General features: G+C 37.6%; 1 protein-coding gene across 1 annotated transcript in view; it reads left to right on the top strand.

Moving 5' to 3' along the window:
* Positions 1–18990, top strand: part of KDM7A (lysine demethylase 7A) — a 98334-nt gene that overhangs the window by 41364 nt on the left and 37980 nt on the right. Inside the window, exons 4-7 of the mRNA XM_027842376.1 lie at positions 11963–12123; positions 13394–13535; positions 13806–13992; positions 17099–17261. Of these exons, the coding sequence (XP_027698177.1) occupies positions 11963–12123; positions 13394–13535; positions 13806–13992; positions 17099–17261 (653 nt within the window). The remainder of the gene's footprint in view (positions 1–11962; positions 12124–13393; positions 13536–13805; positions 13993–17098; positions 17262–18990) is intronic.

Here is an 18990-nt window from a genome sequence, read left to right as displayed (position 1 = left end):
AGATGAGGTAACTGATTGTACCACCTAGCTGCCCTCCATTTAGCTACTAAAGTGATTTTCCTAAAATACATATCTGATCATGTCATCCCCTGAGTGTAAACTCTAGTGGCTTCCTATTTCCTCCAGGATCATCAAATCATCTGTTTTGGTATTCAAAGCCCTTTATAACCTACCTCCTTTTACCTTTCCAACCTTCTTACACCTTACTCCCCAGCATGTACTCTGATCCAGTGACACTGGCCTCCTGACTCTTTGGAGAACAAGACACTCTATTTCTCAGCTCTGGGCATTTTCTTTGGCTGTCTACATGCCTGGAATGCTCTCTTTTCTTTGCTTTGACTACTGACCTCCCTGGCTTCCTTTAAGTCCCAGCTAAAATCCCATCTTTTACTTGGTCTGCCCCAATTCCTCTTAATTTCTGTGCCTTCTCTCTGTGAATAATTTTTTGTTTATCCTGTATATAGCTTGTTTTGTATATATTTGTTTAAATGTTGTCTTCATTGTTAAATTGTAAGCTCCTCGAGGGCAGGGACTGTCTTTTGCCTCTTTTTGTATGCCTAGTGCTTAGCACAGTTCTAGCACAGGCACCTAATAAATGTGTATTGATTGATTGATATTAGGGGAGTTAAATAAGAAAAACAAGAGGACCTGGGGGTGGATTGTTTCAGTTGAATGAATGAATTATTTATAAATACTTAATTATGTGCAATGCACTGTGCTAAGCAATGGGGATACAAATAGAAAAATGAGACAGTTCATACTCTCAAGGAGTTCAGCATATATTTGAAAGGCTTAAGCTGTGAGTCAGAAACTTACTATGGTCCGTAGGGTGTTTTGGCCAGGTAATGCCACTTCTTTTATATATATATTTTTTTTAATGGTAATTTTTATTTATTTTTTTTGTTTTCAACATTTACTTCCACAAGATTGTGAATTCCAAATTTTCACCCCATCTCGCCCCTCCCCCTACCCCAAGATGGCATACATTCTGAATACCCCTTCCCCTAGTCTGCCTTCCCTTCTGTCTCCCCCCCCCTTCTCTTATCCCCTTCCCCTTCAATTTTCCTGTAGGGCAGGATGGATTTCTGGACCCCATTTCCTGTATTTCTTATTTCCCAGTTGCATATGAAAACTTTTTTTTAAACAAGTGTTTTTAAAACTTTGGGTTCCAAGTTTTCTCCCTTCCTCCCTCCCCACCCACCCTTATTGATAAGGCAAGCAACTAAATATAGGTTATATATGTGCAGTTATGCAAAACACTTCCATAGTAGACATGCTGTGAAAAACTGACTCTATTTCCCTTAATCCTATCCCACCCATCCATTTATTCTTTCTTTTGACCCTGTCCCTCCTCAGAAGTATCTGCTTCTGATTACTCCCTTTCCCAATCTGCCCTCCTCTCTATCATTCCCCTAATCTCTTGTCCCCTTCCCCCCCCATTTTCCTGTAGGGTAAGACAGATTTCCACACCCAATTGAGTGTATATGTTATTCCCTCCTTAAGTCAGATCCTATGAGAATAAGATTCACTCATTCCCTCTCACTTTCCCCCATTTCCCCTCCACTGTAAGAGCCTTTTCTTTTCTTTTTTTTTTTATTTTGTGGGATAATTTACCCCGTTCTACCTCTCCCTTTCTCCTTCTCCTAGTATATTCCTCTCTCACCCCTTAATTTTATTCTCCAGATATGACCCCTTCATTTTCAACTCACCCTGTGCCCTCTGTCTGTCTATCTATATCTATATATATACATACGTACATATAATTTTTTCCCCTCCAACTACCTTAATACTGACAAAGGTCTCATGAGTTACAAATATCATCTTTTCATGCGGGAATGTAAACAGTTCAAACTTAGTAAGTCTCTTATGATTTTCTCTTTCCTGTTTACCTCTTTATGTTCCACTCGAGTCTTGTGTTTGAAAAGCAAATTTTCTATTCAACTCTGGTCTTTTCATCAAGAATGCTTAGAAGTCCTCTATTTCACTGAATGACCATTTTTTCCCCTGCAGGATTATACTCAGTTTTGCTGGGTAGGTGATTCTTGGTTGTAATCCTATCTCCTTTGCTCTCTGGAATATTATATTCCGTGTCCCTGCAGTCCCTTAATGTAGAAGCTGCTAAATCTTGTGTTACCCTGATTGTGTTTCCACAATACTTGAATTGTTTCTTCCTGGCTCCTTGTAATACTTTCTCCTTGACCTGGGAACTCTGGAATTTGGCTACAGTATTCCTAGGAATTTTCCTTTGGGGATCTCTTTCAGGAGGAGATTGGTGGATTCTTTCAGTTTCTATTTTGCCCTCTGGTTCTAAAATATCAGGGCAGTTTTCCTGGATAATTTCTTGGAAGATGGATGTCTAGGCTCTTTTTTTGATCAAGGCTTTCAGATAGTCCCATAATTTTTAAATTCTCTCTCCTGGATCTTTTTTCCAGGTCGGTTGTTTTTCCGATGAGATATTTCACATTGTTTTCTAATTTTTCATTCTTTTGGATTTGTTTTACAGTGTTTTGATTTCTCATCAAGTCACTAGCTTCCAATTGCTCTATTCTAATTTTTAAGGAAGTATTTTCTTCAGTAATCTTTTGGACTTCCTTTTCCATTTGACCAGTTTTGCTTTTTGGGGCATTCTTCTCCTCATTGGCTTTTTGGACCTCTTTTGCCATTTGAGTTAGGCTATTTTTTAAGGTGTTACTTTCTTCAGTAATTTTTTGGGTCTCCTTTAGCAAGCTGTTGACTTGTTTTTCATGATTTTCTTACATCACTCTCAGTTTTTCCTCTATTTCTCTTACTTGCTTCTCAAAATCCCTTTTGAGCTCTTCCAAGGCCTGGGACTGATTCATATTTTTCTTGGAGTCTTTGGATGTAGGAGCTTTGACTGTTGTCTTCTTCTGGTTGTATGTTTTGATCTTCTTTGTCACCAAAGTAAGATAATATAGTCTGACTCTTTTTGTGCTGCTTGCTCATGATCCCAACCAATTACTTGAGTTTTAAACTGTTTGTTAAGGTAAAAGTCTGCTTCCAATGTGAAGAGTGTACTGTCCCAAGCTTTGGGGGTTTTGTACAGCTGTTTTCAGAGATACTTCTCGGGACCTGAAAATTTTCAGTTCTTCCAAGGTGGTATGATAAGGGGTGAGGTGTTTCCTCTCCACCACCACCACAAGCTCCACCGCACCATCTCTCCTCCTCGCCCCAGGACCGCCCCACAGAGCTGTGACCCAGATCCAAGTGCGGGCAAAGCAAGAGATACCTTCCTCAGCACTGGCAAAGAGATCCCTGCAATCCCCTTCTGATCAGCCACTTGATTCCCCCTCAGTCTGTGGGCAGGAAGCTCAGGAAAAAGCCGTGGCCCCGGGCCTCAAGACTTGCGGCTGAGACCTAGCTCCTGGAGCTCTTACTGCAGTCACAGACTTTTCCCACTGACCTAAATTGTCTTTGGCATTCAGGGGTTGAGAAGTCTGGAAACCGCCACAGCTGCCCGCGATTCAGTCCTCTGAGGCCTGCTCCAGGGTTGCTGCAGCCTGTGTGCCCACGCCAAACTGCGCTCCTCTCCCCGCCCTGCGCGATATACCTTTCTGATCAACCATCCAGGCTGTCTTTTGCCAGCCTAGAGATTTGTTTCACTTCTTTTTGTGGGTTCTGCTGCTTTAGAATTTGTTTAGAGCCCTTTTTTTAGGTATTTGGAGGGCTTGGGAGAGAGCTCATGACAGTCACTGCTTTTCCTCCGCCATCTTGTCTCTGCCCCCCAGTTCCATGATCGTAATGCCACTTCTTAATGCCATTTCCACTGATAAAATCACAGCAGATTTTGATATTGAACCCTTTGGCAGTGCTAAGGACTTTGGTGGCAAGAACTTTCTTTTCTAGGTCCTCAATAGATGTGGTTGTTGCACCGCAGGGGCAGTGGCAAGGCTGTATCTCTTCATGGGTTATTTCTCAGGACTGGAAACATTGCTGTTCCAAAGACTCTGGGGTTCAGGGTCCTGGGCTGGTGCCATCAGGGTCTGAGGAAAAATGGTGATAAAGGTGGTGGTGGTATTTTGACTTGGCTGGCATATACTGCCTCCTGTCTTTGCCTTAGAATACCTTATTGCTTCAACATGGCTGGCTTGTCCTGCCCTGTGTGTGGCAGTAGGTAGGGTTAGTGGGTGTCTTCTCCAAAGAAGTTTTTTGCCTAGATGATCATTGTGAGGGCTGGGTTGGAGTCGGGACCAGTGTTCTGGGGTTAACTGCTACTCCCCGGGTTTTTTTGTTCATAGGAGAGGGGACAGAGACAGGAAGGTAAAAGAAGGAAGAATGGGGTGGAACTTGGTATTTCTTATAATTATAATGTATAAGAAGAGCATACAAAGATAGAGGAAGAAGGGGTGGGGGACATAGGCATCAGATGAACCTCATTCTTTCTTATCTGAAATAGACAAGAGAGTTGAAAATACATGCACACACAAACAGGTATAGGAAAAAATAATACTCAATAGGGAAATAAGCAGGGATAGGGAGAAAGGGAATATTTAAAAGGAAGGAAAATCCTGGAGAGGATAGCTGTAAGCAAAATGGAATTCCTGTTTCTAAAGTGAAGATTAAAAGGGAAAAAAAGAAAAGAAAAGCGAAAACAGGGGAAAAAAAGAAAAGAAAAGCAAAAACCGGAAGCTAAGAGGATGCCCATCCGATGGGGAATGGTTGAACAAATTGTGCTATATAATTACAACGTAATTTTATCCTTCTGTGAGAAATTGTGAAAAAAAATTTCAGTGAATTCTGGGTATTTTAAACTAATGCAGAATGAATTTAATAGAACCAGAACAATTTATACGAGGACAACAACATTGTAAAGAAAAACAGTTTTGAAAAATTAAAGAATTCTTGACCAAATCACTGAATCTATGTTATTAACCACCTCCTGGCTAAGAGTTGGAGAAATACACATCATATTTGGACATGACCACTCTGTAGATTCATTTTGTTTGATGTTGCTTATTATGAAGGGCTTTTTTTTCCCCCATTTTGTTTTTTAATTGGGAGGAAGGAAGGTTTAGTATTAATGGTGCCCCCCAAAAAGAGGGCCATCAAAAACATTTAAAAAATTTGTGAACACAGAATTAAATAAATGACAATTTACAAAAATAGAAAATACCCAGTTTAACAGGACAGAAATATAGAATTTAAAGAACCCTATTTTAGAGGAAGAAAATGAACATACTATAAGTGAAATTCCAAAGGGGGGGAGCCTCTAGTACTAGATGGCTTCACAAGTAAATTCTATCAAACATCCAAAGAACAATCAATTCCAATATTATATAAATTGTTTGCGAAGTTAGCAAAGGAAAGGATCCTACCAAATTCTTTCTATGACAGAAATATAGCCCTGATACATAAATCCGGGAGAGTTAAAATAGAAAAAGAAAACTTTAGAGAAATATCCCTAGTGAGCATTGATGGATAGCAGTTAGACTAAGACAATATACCACAAAGATTTTACAATGTGACCATGTTGAAGTTATGCCAGGAATGAAGGGTTGGTTTAACATTAGGAAAACTATAAATTCAATTAACCATCTTAATTAAAAATGAACAAAATCATATGATTATATTGATGTAGAAAAGCCTTTTGATGGAGTGCAGCATCCATTTCTGTTTAAAAAAACCACATACACACACACACACACACACACACAACAAAATCAGAAAATGTTGGAATAAATGATTCATTCCTTAAAATTTTAAGAGATAAACTAGAATGTCTTCCAACAGAATCAGGAATAAAATAAGAATGTCCATTGCCACCCCTTCTATTTGACATAGTGCTAGAAATGCTGGCTATAGCAATGACAGGAAAAAAATTGAGGGAATAAGCAAAGGTAAAGGAGAAGCAAATTATCACTTTTTGTTATGATATGATTGTGTACTTGCTGATGAGTCAACCAAAAGTTTCATTGAAACTGACTTCAGCTTCAGAGACAGATCGTGCGCTGGATAAAACACAGGGCCTGAAGTCAGGAAGTCCAAGATTCAAATCAAGCCTCAGACACTTGCTTTATGGTCCTGGGCCAGTCACTTAATCTTTGTCTAACTCAGTTTCTTCAGCTGAGGAAAATAATGATAGTAACAGTATCTACCTGTAAGGGTTGTTGTGATCAATAAGATGAAATTTTTAAGAATTTAGTATAGTCATTGGTACATAATAGATGCTTAATGAATGCTTGTTCCCTTCATCCTTCAGTTTATAAGATATAAAATTAATATGCCCAAATCATTACATGTCTTTGTAATAGTGGTAAAATACAGCAGGAAGATATAGAAAGAGAAATTCCATTAAAAAAAATAACTAAAGACTCTATAAAATACTAAGGAGTCCATTAATGTACACCTAAAAGCTCTTTGAATATAGCTACAAACCACTGTTTACAGAAACACAGATTTAAATAATTAGACAAATATTAATTGCTTATGGGTACAGTCAACATAATAAAAATGACAATGCTAGCTAAATTAGTTTACTTATTCATTGCCAAGGTAACCAAACTACCAGAAGATTACAAACTAGAAAAAATAATGAAAGTCACATGGAAACAAAAAAGGTCAAGAATCTCAAGAGAAATTATTGAAAAAGATAGCAATGAAGGGGGCCTCAAAGTGCCAGATCTCTAACTATATTACAAAGCAGTAATTTTCTTTTTTTCCTTTTTAAAAAAAATAGTATTTTATTTTTTCCAATTACATGTAAAGACAAATTTCAACATTCATTTTCTGAAAGATTTTCAGTTCCAATTTTTTCTCCCTCTCTCCTGTCAAGATGGCAAGCAATCTGATATAGGTTATACATGTGGAATCATGTAAAACGTATTTCCGCATTAGCTGTGTTGTGAAAGAAGAAACAGAACAAAGAGAAGAAATCATAAAAAAAAACCAAAAGAGTGAAAGTAGTACACTTTGATCTGCATGCACACGATATGAGTTTTTTCTCTTGATGTGGATAACATTTTCCACCATGAGTCCTTTGGAATTGTGTTGTATTGCTTCTTGGATCCTTGCATTGCTGAGAAGAGCTAAGTTGATCATCGCAAAATGTGTTCTCCTGGTTCTGCTCACTTCACTCAGCATCAGTTCATGTAAGTCTTTCCAGATTTTTCTGAAATCTGCTTGCTCATTTCTTATGGAACAGTAGTATTACATTGCATTCATGTATCACAACTTGTTCAGCCATTCCTGTTGATGGATGTCCCCTCACTTTCTAATTCTTTGTCATCACAAAAAGATCTGCTATAAATATTTTGGTATATGTAGATCCTTTCCCCCCTTTTAATGATCTCTTTGGGATACAGACCTAGTAGTGTTTTGCTCGATCAAAGGGTGTGCAGTTTGATTGCCCTTTGGGGATAGTTCCAGATTGTTCTCCAGAATGGGTTGGATCAGTTCATAACTCTTATCAACAATGCATTAGTGTCCCAGTTTTCCCATATCTTCTCCAACAGTTATCATTTTCCTTTTCTGTTAGCCAGTCTGATAGATGTGAGGTGGTGGTACCTCAGAGTTGTTTTAATTTGTATTTTTTAATCAGTAGTAATTTAGAGCCTTTTGTCATATGACTATAGATAGCTTTGATTTCTTCATCTGAAAACTGTCTGTTCATATCCTTTGATCATTTATCAATTGGAGAATGACTTATATTCTTAGAAATTTGACTCAGCAATTTAGAACTGTGCCCAAAAGGCTATAAAACTGTGTGTACCCTTTAATGAAGCAATACCACTATTAGGTCTGTATCTCAGAGAGACATACAAATGAGAAAAGGACCCACATGTACAAAAATACTTATAGCCGCTCTTTTTGTGGTGGCAAAGAATTGGACATTGAGGGGGGTGCCCATCAGTTGGGGAATGGTTAAACAAGTTGTGGTATATGAATGTAATGGAATACGTTGTGCTATAAGAAATGATGAGTAGGCAGATTTCAGAAAAACCTGGAAAGACTTAAATGAACTGATGCAAAGTGAAATGAGCAGAACCAGGAGAACATTGTACTCAGTAATAGCCACAGTGTGTGATGACTAACTTCGATAGCCTTATCTCTTCTTAGCAATACAGGAATCTAAGACAACTCCAAAGGACTCATGATGGAAAATGCTGTCCACATCCAGAAAAAGAACTATGGAGTTTGAATGCAGATTGAAGCGTATTATTTGCTCTTTTTCTTTTTTTTTGTTTCTTCTTTCTCATGATTTCTCCTATTGCTTTTAATTCTTCTTTACAATATGACTAAAGTAAAAATAGGTTTAATATGAATGTATGTGTAGAGCCTATATCAAATTACATGCCATCTTGAGGTAGGGGGAGGGGAGAGATGGGGAGAAAATTTGGAACTCAAAATCTTATGGAAGTGAATGTTGAAAACTAAAAATGAATAAATTTATATAAAAAAAAAGAAATTTGACTCAGTTCTTTATATATTTTAGAAATGAGGCCTTTATCAGAGACATTTGCTGTAAAAAATGGTTTCCCAGCTTTCTCCTTTCCTTCTAATCTTGGTTGCATTGGTTTTATTGTGAAAAACCTTTTAAATTTAATATAATCAAAATTTTCCATTTTGCCTTTTGTAATGCTGTCTGTGTCTTGTTTGGTCATAAATTTCTCTCTTTTCCATAAATCTGACAGGTAAATTATTCCTTGCTCTCATAATTTGCTTATGGTATTACCCTTTATGTCTAAATCATGTACCCATTTTGACCTTATCTTGGAATACAGTCTGAGATGTTGGCCTATTCCTAGTGTCTGTTGGCCTATTCCTAGTGTCTGCCATACTGTTTTCTAGTTTTCTCAGCAATTTTTTTGTCAAATAGTGAGTTCTTATCCCAGAAGCTGAAATCTTTGGGTTTATCAAATAGTACATTACTATAGTGACGTGTATACCTAATCTATTCCACTGATCCATCACTTGATTTTTTTTTAGTACCAAGTAGTTTTGATGATTGCAAAGCAGTAATTTTCAAAACAATTTGGTGCTAATTAAAAAAAGAGACCAGTGGAACAGATTAGGCGTATGATATACAGAAGCAAATAAATCTAGTAGCTTAGTATTCAGTAAACACACACGTCTCAGCTACTAGGATAAGGATGCACTATTTGACAAAAACTGTTGGGAAAATTGCAGAGCAATATGAAAGAAATTAAGATTTAGATGTCACACCTTGTACCAAGATAATTTCCTAATGGATATATGATCTAAATACAAATTGTCACATCATAAACAAATTAGAGAAACATGGAAAAAATTATCAGAGCTACAAATAGAAGAAAATTTCATGACTAAACAAGGGATAAAGAGGATTGTAGAAGTTAAAATTGATAATTTTCATTACATAAAATTCAAAAAAGTTTGCACATACATTCAATAAAGCTTAATATTAAAAGGGAAACAGTTAACTAAGGAAAAAATTTTCATGGTAAGTTTCTTAAATAAGGGTCTCATTTCTAAGATACATAAGGAACTGTTTCAAATTTATAAGAGTTTTTAAAAAGAAGAGATTTATAAGAATTAAGAATCATTCCCCAATTGATAAATGGTCCAAAGCTATGAAAAGGCAATTCACAAGGGAAGAAATCCAAGCTATCTATAGTTATATGAAAAAATCTTCCAAATCACTACTAGTTAGAGAAGTTCAAAGCAATTCTGAGATTCTACCTCATACTTATTAGATGAGTAAAGATGACCAAAAAAAAAGAAAAAAAGGAAAATGATAGATAATGGAGAGGATCCTGGAAAATAGGCACATTGATGCACCATTGGTGGACCTGTGAATGGATACAACCATTCTGAAAAGCAATTTGAAATTATACACAGAAAGTGACTAAGCTGTATACTGTATAGTTTGTACCACTATTGTCTGTACCCCCAAAAGATTTATAAAGTGTTCAAAAATGAGATAATTTGAAGAACCAGGAGAACAATTTATACAGTAACAACTTAACAAGAAACTTTGCAATCTGGAAGAACTATGATCAGTACGTTCACCATCCATGATTCCAGAGGACTAATAATGAAACGTACTATCTACCTTTTCACAGAGAGGTGATAGATTTAGGGTACAGAATGAGACATTTTTGCAAACAAGCAAGGAGAGGATTTGTTTTACTTGACTATAAATATTTATTACAGGAAATTTGTTTTTCTTTGCTCTTTTTCTCAATATGGTGAGAGGTGGGAGGGAGATAAAAGATTCTGTTAATTAAAATTCTTAAAACAGGTGTGGGGTTGGGGGTGCTGCTGCTATGAATATGTAATGTTACACGCATTTTCAGATGAGATCATTATGTCAATTTTACTTAAATGTTTTGTTATAAGACCATTCAGTGTAAGGGTAATCTGTAAATATTTGCAATATAAAACCAAAGCATCCGTACAACTTTTAAGTTAATTTTTTTGTTTGTTTTTTGTTTGTTTGTTTTTGTTTTTTTTTTGGTGAGGCAGTTGGGGTTAAGTGACTTGCCCAGGGTCACATATCTAGTGAGTGTTATGTGTCTGAGGCTGGAATTGAACTTAGGTCCTCCTGACTCCAGGGCCGGTGCTCTCTTTATCCATTGCACCACGTAGCTGCCCCTAAATTAATTTTTTTTAAATTTTAAATTAAAATTTAAAAATTAAAATGTGTTGGAATGCCCTTCCTAGTTACCTTCTCACTACTTGGCCTTCGCCTATGCCCTGCCCCCCCCCCCCCCCGATAATGTAGTGATTTTTTATTGTTTGCTTTGGAATTTGAAACAGCCTTGGTGTGCCCCTATTGGTTCTGCAATGGCAATAGGTCCTTAGGCTCCAATTTCTGGAACCTGTGTGGTGATGGGGAAGGAGAGGGGCCAGAGAATTTGATGGTTGACTTCTGGGCAGCTCTGCTGACTCAAGTGTGGGGACCCTGTTGGAACTTGATGCCTTTTCTGTGTAGTGTACAGTGGGTGACAGCCTCCCCAGCTTGAAGGGATTGGGGCCCTGAGGCTTTCACTTACTCATGTTAGACATTTTTCTATTTGGGGGCTCAATATATTGTTTAAACCTTTAAAAATTAAAATTTGAAAAAAAATACTATTTAAAAAATTAAAGTGTATATACTTAAAAAAAAGGAAACGAAACATGAAATGGAGACTTAGAGTTTCATATAAAGTTTTTTTTTGTATTTTGCTCTGTATATGGTTATGTTCTTTTTTGATGTTTGAGTTCAGAATAGAAAAATTAAACATGATAAAGCTTATTGTACTAATATAAATAATTTTTAGTATAATTAATTCATCATTTTCATGACGGGTACATTTACTTAAAGGTTACAGAAGAGCATATTAACATTCAAATAGGGCATATATTTATTAGAATAACAAATTTGTGTCAATATCTTGCATATTCCATGTCTGCTACTGTATTTTCTGGGTTCTATTAGCACAGCTTTTGCTATTTGGCCATTATCCTAAGGATTTTTATCTTTTCTGTTCCTGTAACAGAGTGGTCTCTGAAGTGAGGGCTCTGGTCTGATTCCATGTAGTATGTGATTTTCATTTGAAGAGTAGGAAGGTGGGTCACATTCCCCACATGCTATTTGTGGGGCTTATTTCCATCACAACCATACTGACTTTTTCCATCCCTTCCTTCTGCTGTGCAAATTCCCAAACTCCAATATGAAATGTTGGCACCTCTGGGTAATTAGAACTGCTTAAGGCTCTAGGTAGCGGCTTTGGGGAAAGATGATGAAGTACAAGGAATTTCAAAACCTGACTGAAATAGGGTCAGGAGAGGATATGAAGCCTTGGTAGAGGAGACAGAAGAGAGAATTTCAGGTGTTAGCAAGGAAGAATAACACCAGGATAAGAGAATTAGAGTACATATGTACATATCTGTATACATACACATATATACATATACACTAGAATATCTTCTTTAAACTTATTTGAATTTTAAATGAATGATCTCTCTTGTTAACTCTTTTTAGTGCTGATGAAATCATTGTAAAGATGAATGGTAGCCAGCTGACACAAAGATACCTGGAGAAACATGGATTTGATGTGCCTATTATGGTTCCCAAAATAGATGATCTAGGACTTAGACTCCCACCGCCGACTTTTTCTGTTATGGATGTGGAACGTTATGTAGGTATGAACTTTACACTGAAATTTTAAAATACCCAGAGGAAGATGTGGCATAAGTAAAAATGATTATTGTCCTAATATTTGGAATAGATAAGAATTTTTATATAGGATAAGTTTACTAAATTTACAATTTCTTAGGTCATTGGAATATACATACATAACATACACGCATACATATACACACATATATACACATATTCACATACACATACATATCCACATACATACACACATACATACATGTACATATATGCCTAGTCTATGATCTGCACCCAATAAATGCTTGTTGACTTGCCGAATGGAAGCCAGAATTGAGGCAGAAGAAAGATCTTTTGTGGACTTCCTTATCAGACTTTCTAAATCACTGCCTTATTCTGTCTCTTTAACAAGCCCAGTTTTACAATGAAGTTGTGAAATGCATAGTATATTTTAGTATTTATTCTAATCCAGTTACCTCTCTCGATGAGAAGAAGAACCGCCTTTCATCATCCAGTCATCTTTTCTTTAAAGGACCTTGTTAAAGAGAAGACACTCTCAACATAGTGTGCTCAGTAATGAATGATTCAGCAGGATCACACGCCATGTATACATAGCTTTTTCTGAAAGTCTTTGTACAGTGTCAATGCACTGACTGGGAGATGTAGGCAGATCTCTTTCTTTGGAACTTAAAGACTTAGAATCATAGAACTTTAGAGATAGAGAAAGCCTTCAGAAACCATCTGATACAATTTCATTTTATTGATGAAGAAACTGAATACAAGGTCACAGATCTGGAGTTGGAAAGAACCTTAATGGTAACACAATTCAACCCCTCTGTTGTGCAGATGAGGAAACTGAAGTCCAGAGAGGTCATGTGACCTAGTGGCAGAGCCAGGTTTGAAACCAAGTTCTCTGACTCCAAATCTGTTGATCTTTTCATCATATGACACTATTTAGACCAGTCTTTTTAAACAGATCTAACAGTTTTCCTTCCCTCTGTGTGTGTGTGTGTGGGGGGGGGCTTTTCTGGATATGAATTTTAAGCTTGAAAGCATGAGCTTATGAAATATCTTACAATACAGTATAAGTAGTTTTATATATAACATTAACAGCAAAAAGGTATTTAATTTCACTTAAAAAAATCAAAATCTAGAAAATGTCCTTGTTGGTACTACAAATGTTTTAAATGATTTTAGTGGTCAGCCCACATTAATCCAGGTTTTTGAAGGCATTTTAAGCATTTTTTTGGTAACTTTTTCCTCAAACACCAATTAGACTGTAATTTCTCTCCATAGGTGGTGACAAAGTAATAGATGTCATTGATGTGGCAAGGCAGGCAGACAGCAAAATGAAGCTTCACAATTATGTTAAATACTTCACGAATCCTAACCGTCCAAAGGTGTTAAATGTGATCAGCCTCGAATTTTCAGACACAAAGTGAGTAGTTTTAGACAGTTTGGTTTAGGGGTTGCTAATGGGTGAAGCGTAATTCAGTGGTAAACTGAGTATGGTAATAAGCACACTCAGTCATCAAAAATTTTACAATGGTGATGTTTTTGCTTGGAGCAATGTGAGAATTTTTGAAGTAATTCCTTTTAAAGTTTGATTATAACTATAGTTATATTTGAGGTAAAATTATTTAGAGTTGTTTGTAGGGGAGGGACATTATTGTTGATAAGTTTTCAATTTTATGTTTCTTTTTTAAAGGATGTCGGAATTGGTGGAAGTTCCTGATATTGCCCGAAAACTTTCTTGGGTGGAAAATTACTGGCCTGATGATTCAGTCTTCCCTAAGCCATTTGTTCAGAAATATTGTTTGATGGGAGTTCAAGACAGCTATACAGACTTTCACATTGATTTTGGTGGCACTTCAGTCTGGTATCATGTTCTCTGGGTGAGAATGGGTGGCATACACTCTTAATGTTGTTCGTTGACATTTCATGTATTTGTATGTAGTAGAATTTTTGTGCTTTGTAGAGAGACAAAGCACGTTGCTATTTTAGTCTCTTTAACCTTATACCTCCTACTTACTTAATAGAATCATTTATTAACACCAAATAAATTGTTTTTCATTTGCCTAGACTGAGAAGAAAAATTAGGAAATAAGCCAGTGGATGGAATAGAAAGTTCAGCATCTCATCTTTCCTTGAAACACAGTTCTTATGTATCTTCTTTTTCCTTTTTTTCAGGTTACATTTTTTTCCATCTCAGGTGGAACAGGGATGTATCCAGTTGTGGATGGGTTCCACTATAGAGTCATGTTATCTGCTCTTATCTACTTTTATTATTATCTGATTCATTCCTTATCATATTCTCTCTAGCAGCTATTTATGCTTTCTCCTCTCAGTTCCTTTCCACATCCTTCATTCCCCTCAAATGACCTGGCTTTCAGCTTTACTAAGATTAAAGTCACCTGTAATAAGGTCTCTTGTATTCATTCTTAAAGTTTTCAGGGATTTTGATGCCAGGTGCAGGTGACCTGTACCCTAAAATACCGGCAGATATGATTAACAATTCTCTATCAACAATTTGAAAGATCATGGAGACTCTCTCTCTCCTTGCTTATCTATTATGCTAAATGGGGACTTTTGTTGTGTTCCTGTTTCAGTCTCAGTCATAGGACTAGAGAAGGAAGGAAGTTAGTTTAGTTTTAAAAAAAAAAAGAATCCCAATAAAATTCTAGAATGTAATATAGAAGGGATGGTAAATGAATGTTAGGAAAAGATAATGGTTATTACAAAGAGCCAGCATCATTTCATTAAGAACAGGTTATTAATCATTTAACAAGCGCTTAGTATATGCCACGAATACAAAGAAAAAGCAAAATCAGTCCCTACCCACAAGGAGCCTTATTTTAACGGAGGAGACAACACATACAAAGATGATATAGAGGAGGGGGAAAGTAGCCTTTAAAGGGAAGGCAAGCAGTTGTGGGGACTGGAAAAAGTTTCTTGCAGATTGTGGTATTTAATTTGGGCCTTGAAGAAAGCCAAGGATCCCAGAAAGAAGAGGTGAGAGGAGAGCATTTTAGGCACTGGGGCACAACAGCTATTGAAAAGGTACAGAGATGAGATAGATGTCCTTTGTGAGGAACACCAAGTAGGTAGTATGGCTGAACCTTAGAATTTGCAGAGAAGAAAGTCATGTCTTAGAACACTTGAAAGATAGGAAAGGGCCAGGTTGTGAATGGCTTTAAATGCCAACCGGATGACTTTATATTTGAATGTAGAGGGAATAAGAAGTAGTATGATTAGCCCTGTACTTTAGGAAAATCCATGGTAGGATGGATTAGAGAAGGGGTAGACTTGAAGCAGGTAATCCAATTACAAAATTTTGCCCGAGTGATCTCATTTTTTTTTTTTAAACAAAGTTCTCAGACTTGGAAATGCTAGATTTTGCAGAGTATTGACAAGTTTCTCATGCTTTCCCTGTAGACACGATGGATAAATGAGAGCCAGATAATAGTCTATTTAGGTGAATTTAAAACTGAGGGAATGGCCATTCCAAGTAAATAGTCATTCATGTTTGATGGCACTTTGGAAAGAAGTCTTTGGGTTCCTCAGAAATCTGTGCCCAGCCCTTTGACATACGTGTGTGTGTGTGTGTGTTTTAGTTATAGGAGGAAAGGTGCGGTCTCTGGTGAGGGCATCAAGGTGGTTGGCCGGGAGTCTCTGGGAGGAGGTAGCCAGAGAGGAGGGAGAAGTAAAATATAACTGGGATTTTCCTGATATAGAGGTAGGAAAAACTTGGAGATTTTAAAAAATGAAATGAGCTGCCTTGCAAAGTAGTGGAATCCTCACTGTGGGTCTTGAAACAAAGACTAGATGACCATTTTGGTGGGAGGCAAGATATTGTAGAGGAGATTGTCGTTCAGGTATGGATTAGAATAGTTGGCCTCTGAGTTCCTTCTAACTGAGGTTCTGTGATTCTGTTTTGTTGTAAAACTCATTTGAAATGCAATTTAAGAGCTAGAAGGGACTGTGTTGGTTAGTATATTTTTTTATCTTATCAAAGAGATAATAGGAAAAATAGGTTAAGTACTTTGCCCTTTGCTACATTTAGTAGACCTAGACCCTAGGACCTGGGATTCTTGACTCCCATCTGGTAATTTCCACTTAAATCCTTTTTGGCTTATCACAAACCTCTTCAGTACTCCCTGGTAACTGAGTGGTGCCTCAGGTGTTTTTTGATGGCATTCCAGAACTTTATACCCTATGTACTTTGCTTTTTTGCCCCACTCTTCCCAAACCAAAACTGACAACTCTTTTTTTTTCCCCCCATCCTGTATTTGTTGTTGGGTGTGATGTTGGAATTTCCAGTTGCCTCATTGCTCAGAGCAAGGTCAGGTCTGGTTGTCCAGTGGGTTAGGGCAGGACTGCCCATTAAAATAGCTCTTCCTTTCTTTCTTTTGGCCCATTGACTTAGTTGCAGACCTGGAGCCACTCTCTATTTAATTTTTTTTTCTCCTGAATCTTCTAAGTGTTCTGTAGTCTCATGTTTTTGACCTGTTGTCTGAGTGTTTTTGTTTGTTACTTGAGTCTGCCCACAGTAGCCAAAAATCATTGTCTTTAAACCATGACCCCTGTTAGAAATGGTAGACTTAGTGGTAGATGCAATAATAGCTGGGTATACCTGTGTGATGTATTCTATACAATAGGGTTGTAGTTCCTTGAAGTTGAAGTCAGCCTCAAATTCACTGGCAGTGTTTAGGGCTGCTGCTTGTGGAAATCCTGGAAACTATAATTATTGATGATATTCTTGGATCAAAGACTTAGTCCTGGTTTTGCTTCTTTTGGTATCTATTTGAGAATGGCTGCGGTAGCTTTGAAGAAGCTCATATGGGTTAGCAGTTATTGATTAAGTATTTGGAATATGCTTTTCTATGCTTAATAAAAGAAGATTAGAATATCTAATTTGGTTCTCCCTAATGAAAATTCGGATTCATTTCGGTCAACTTGTAGGTTTTTATTTTCATAAAAAATCCTATTTTCTCTTCATAGGGTGAGAAGATTTTTTATTTGATAAAGCCAACAGATGAAAATTTAGCACTCTATGAATCCTGGAGTTCATCTGTCACCCAAAGTGAAGTGTACTTTGGTGAAAAAGTGGATAAATGCTACAAGTGTGTTGTGAAGCAAGGGCATACCCTATTTGTTCCAACAGGTAAGTTTTTTCTCCCCTCCACAGTTGATTTATAGTTATTCAAGCAAACAGCCTTTCAATTTTTGTAATGACATGAGTAAACTTAACCTTTTATAGCCTCAGCCTGGGATTTGCCTCTAGTACCCTGCTGAGGGCTCCACAGACAATGCTTACTAATCTTGGTGCTGTTTCAGTACCATCCTTTGTCATCCTCAAACTCTGGTCCTAACCCTGCAGAGAAAAACCTGGGGCTTTAATATTCACATTATACCGGGTACCAAGACCCTGAGATGGACATGGTATTGGTCACTGGCCTTACCTGTAGAGTTAGGAACAGGTGTCAGGTGGGTGAGTTTGGGATGTGGCGTTGGTGCTTTGTGTGGCTCTCTGATTCTACAGTTGCCTGACTAGGATGGCAACTCTGAGTATCGCTGTCTTCTTGTTTGTGGTAGCTCTTTGCAGTTATGGAACACAAAGCAATATATAACTGTAGCTTTTGTGTCTCTGCCCACCTTCTTTTTAGAGAAGGGGCATTGGATGCCTTGAACAGTAAGCATTTAGAAGAGATGAATGTAGACCAAACCTGACTCCACCTCTTCTTGGTCATCTCTGCTGTGTTCCTGGTTCAGGCTCAGATGGAATGTGGACAATGGTCATCACTGGTACAGAGATCTCTTAGGGGATGATGAGGTGGGGATTTGGGGGAGAAGAAGGATATTATGGCAAAGGAAGCATGTGACCCATCCCAGCTCATTAATGATTTTTGTAAATTTGGCTTCAGTGTCTGGGGCCTGAAGTCTGACTTGAAGATCACTTGGGTCTTAATCCAGGTAGAGCTTAGATAGACTTGTAGAACTATGTTAAGAGCAGCTGCCAAGGGAAAATCTGTAAAGGAGGGTCCTAGGCAGAAAGCTGAGTGATTCCAGATGACTTCTAGTTCTATCCTAGAAAAAACATTGGACTGGGAATAAGGAAACCTCAGTTTTAATCGTGACTCCTTCCAACTAGATGTGTAACTTTGGACAAGTCACACCTTGGTATATTAGAGAGAGAGCTGGGTGTAGTGGGAAGGAGTCAGAAGACCCGGGTTCTAGGCTTGGTTCCACTGCTTATTAACTGCGTGTCCTTAGGCAAGTCACTTCTATTATGAGTGTTGGTCCCCTCATCGAGGAGTTGAATTACCTGGTTTCTAACTTTTGTAACTCACATTTTGCAGTTCTCACTGAACCTCAGTTTTCCGTATCTAACATATGAGCACTGGAATAAATGACCTCTAAGGTGCCTGCTGGCTCTAAAATTCAGTCATTTCTCAATATTCACATCTCTAACAAGCCTCAGCTCACTAGTTGTAAGCTATTTTGGTCTTGTTTTCAATCTACCCAGTCTTGGACCAGTGGCCCACCCCTTCAGTAGAGCCCTCTCCTGCATACTTCAGCCCTTTGCTCTGCTGGCCTGTCTGCATTGTCATCCCACCTAAAAGGAACTCTCCTCTCCCTTAGCTTCTGTCTGTGCTCCTTTCAGAGCCCATGTAATGCCTCTGTTCCTTGAGTTCTCTGAGTAGGCTGCCTGTGCCTCCTCTTGGCATTGGTGTCATTCCTCTCTTGGATCATAGCTGTTCTATAAATTTCTTTTATCTCATCAAGCTCTAAGTGTCTTAAGAGCAGGATCTATGTAGGAATTATCTTGGTGTCCTCAGGCCTAGCCTAGTGCCATGTATGTAATGGGAGCTTAGTAAATGTTTAGCTTTGGG

Source organism: Vombatus ursinus, unplaced genomic scaffold (genome assembly GCF_900497805.2).
Source record: "Vombatus ursinus unplaced genomic scaffold, bare-nosed wombat genome assembly UNPS02014870.1, whole genome shotgun sequence".
Classification (NCBI taxonomy): domain Eukaryota; kingdom Metazoa; phylum Chordata; class Mammalia; order Diprotodontia; family Vombatidae; genus Vombatus; species Vombatus ursinus.
This window is presented reverse-complemented; position numbering and strand designations above follow the sequence as displayed.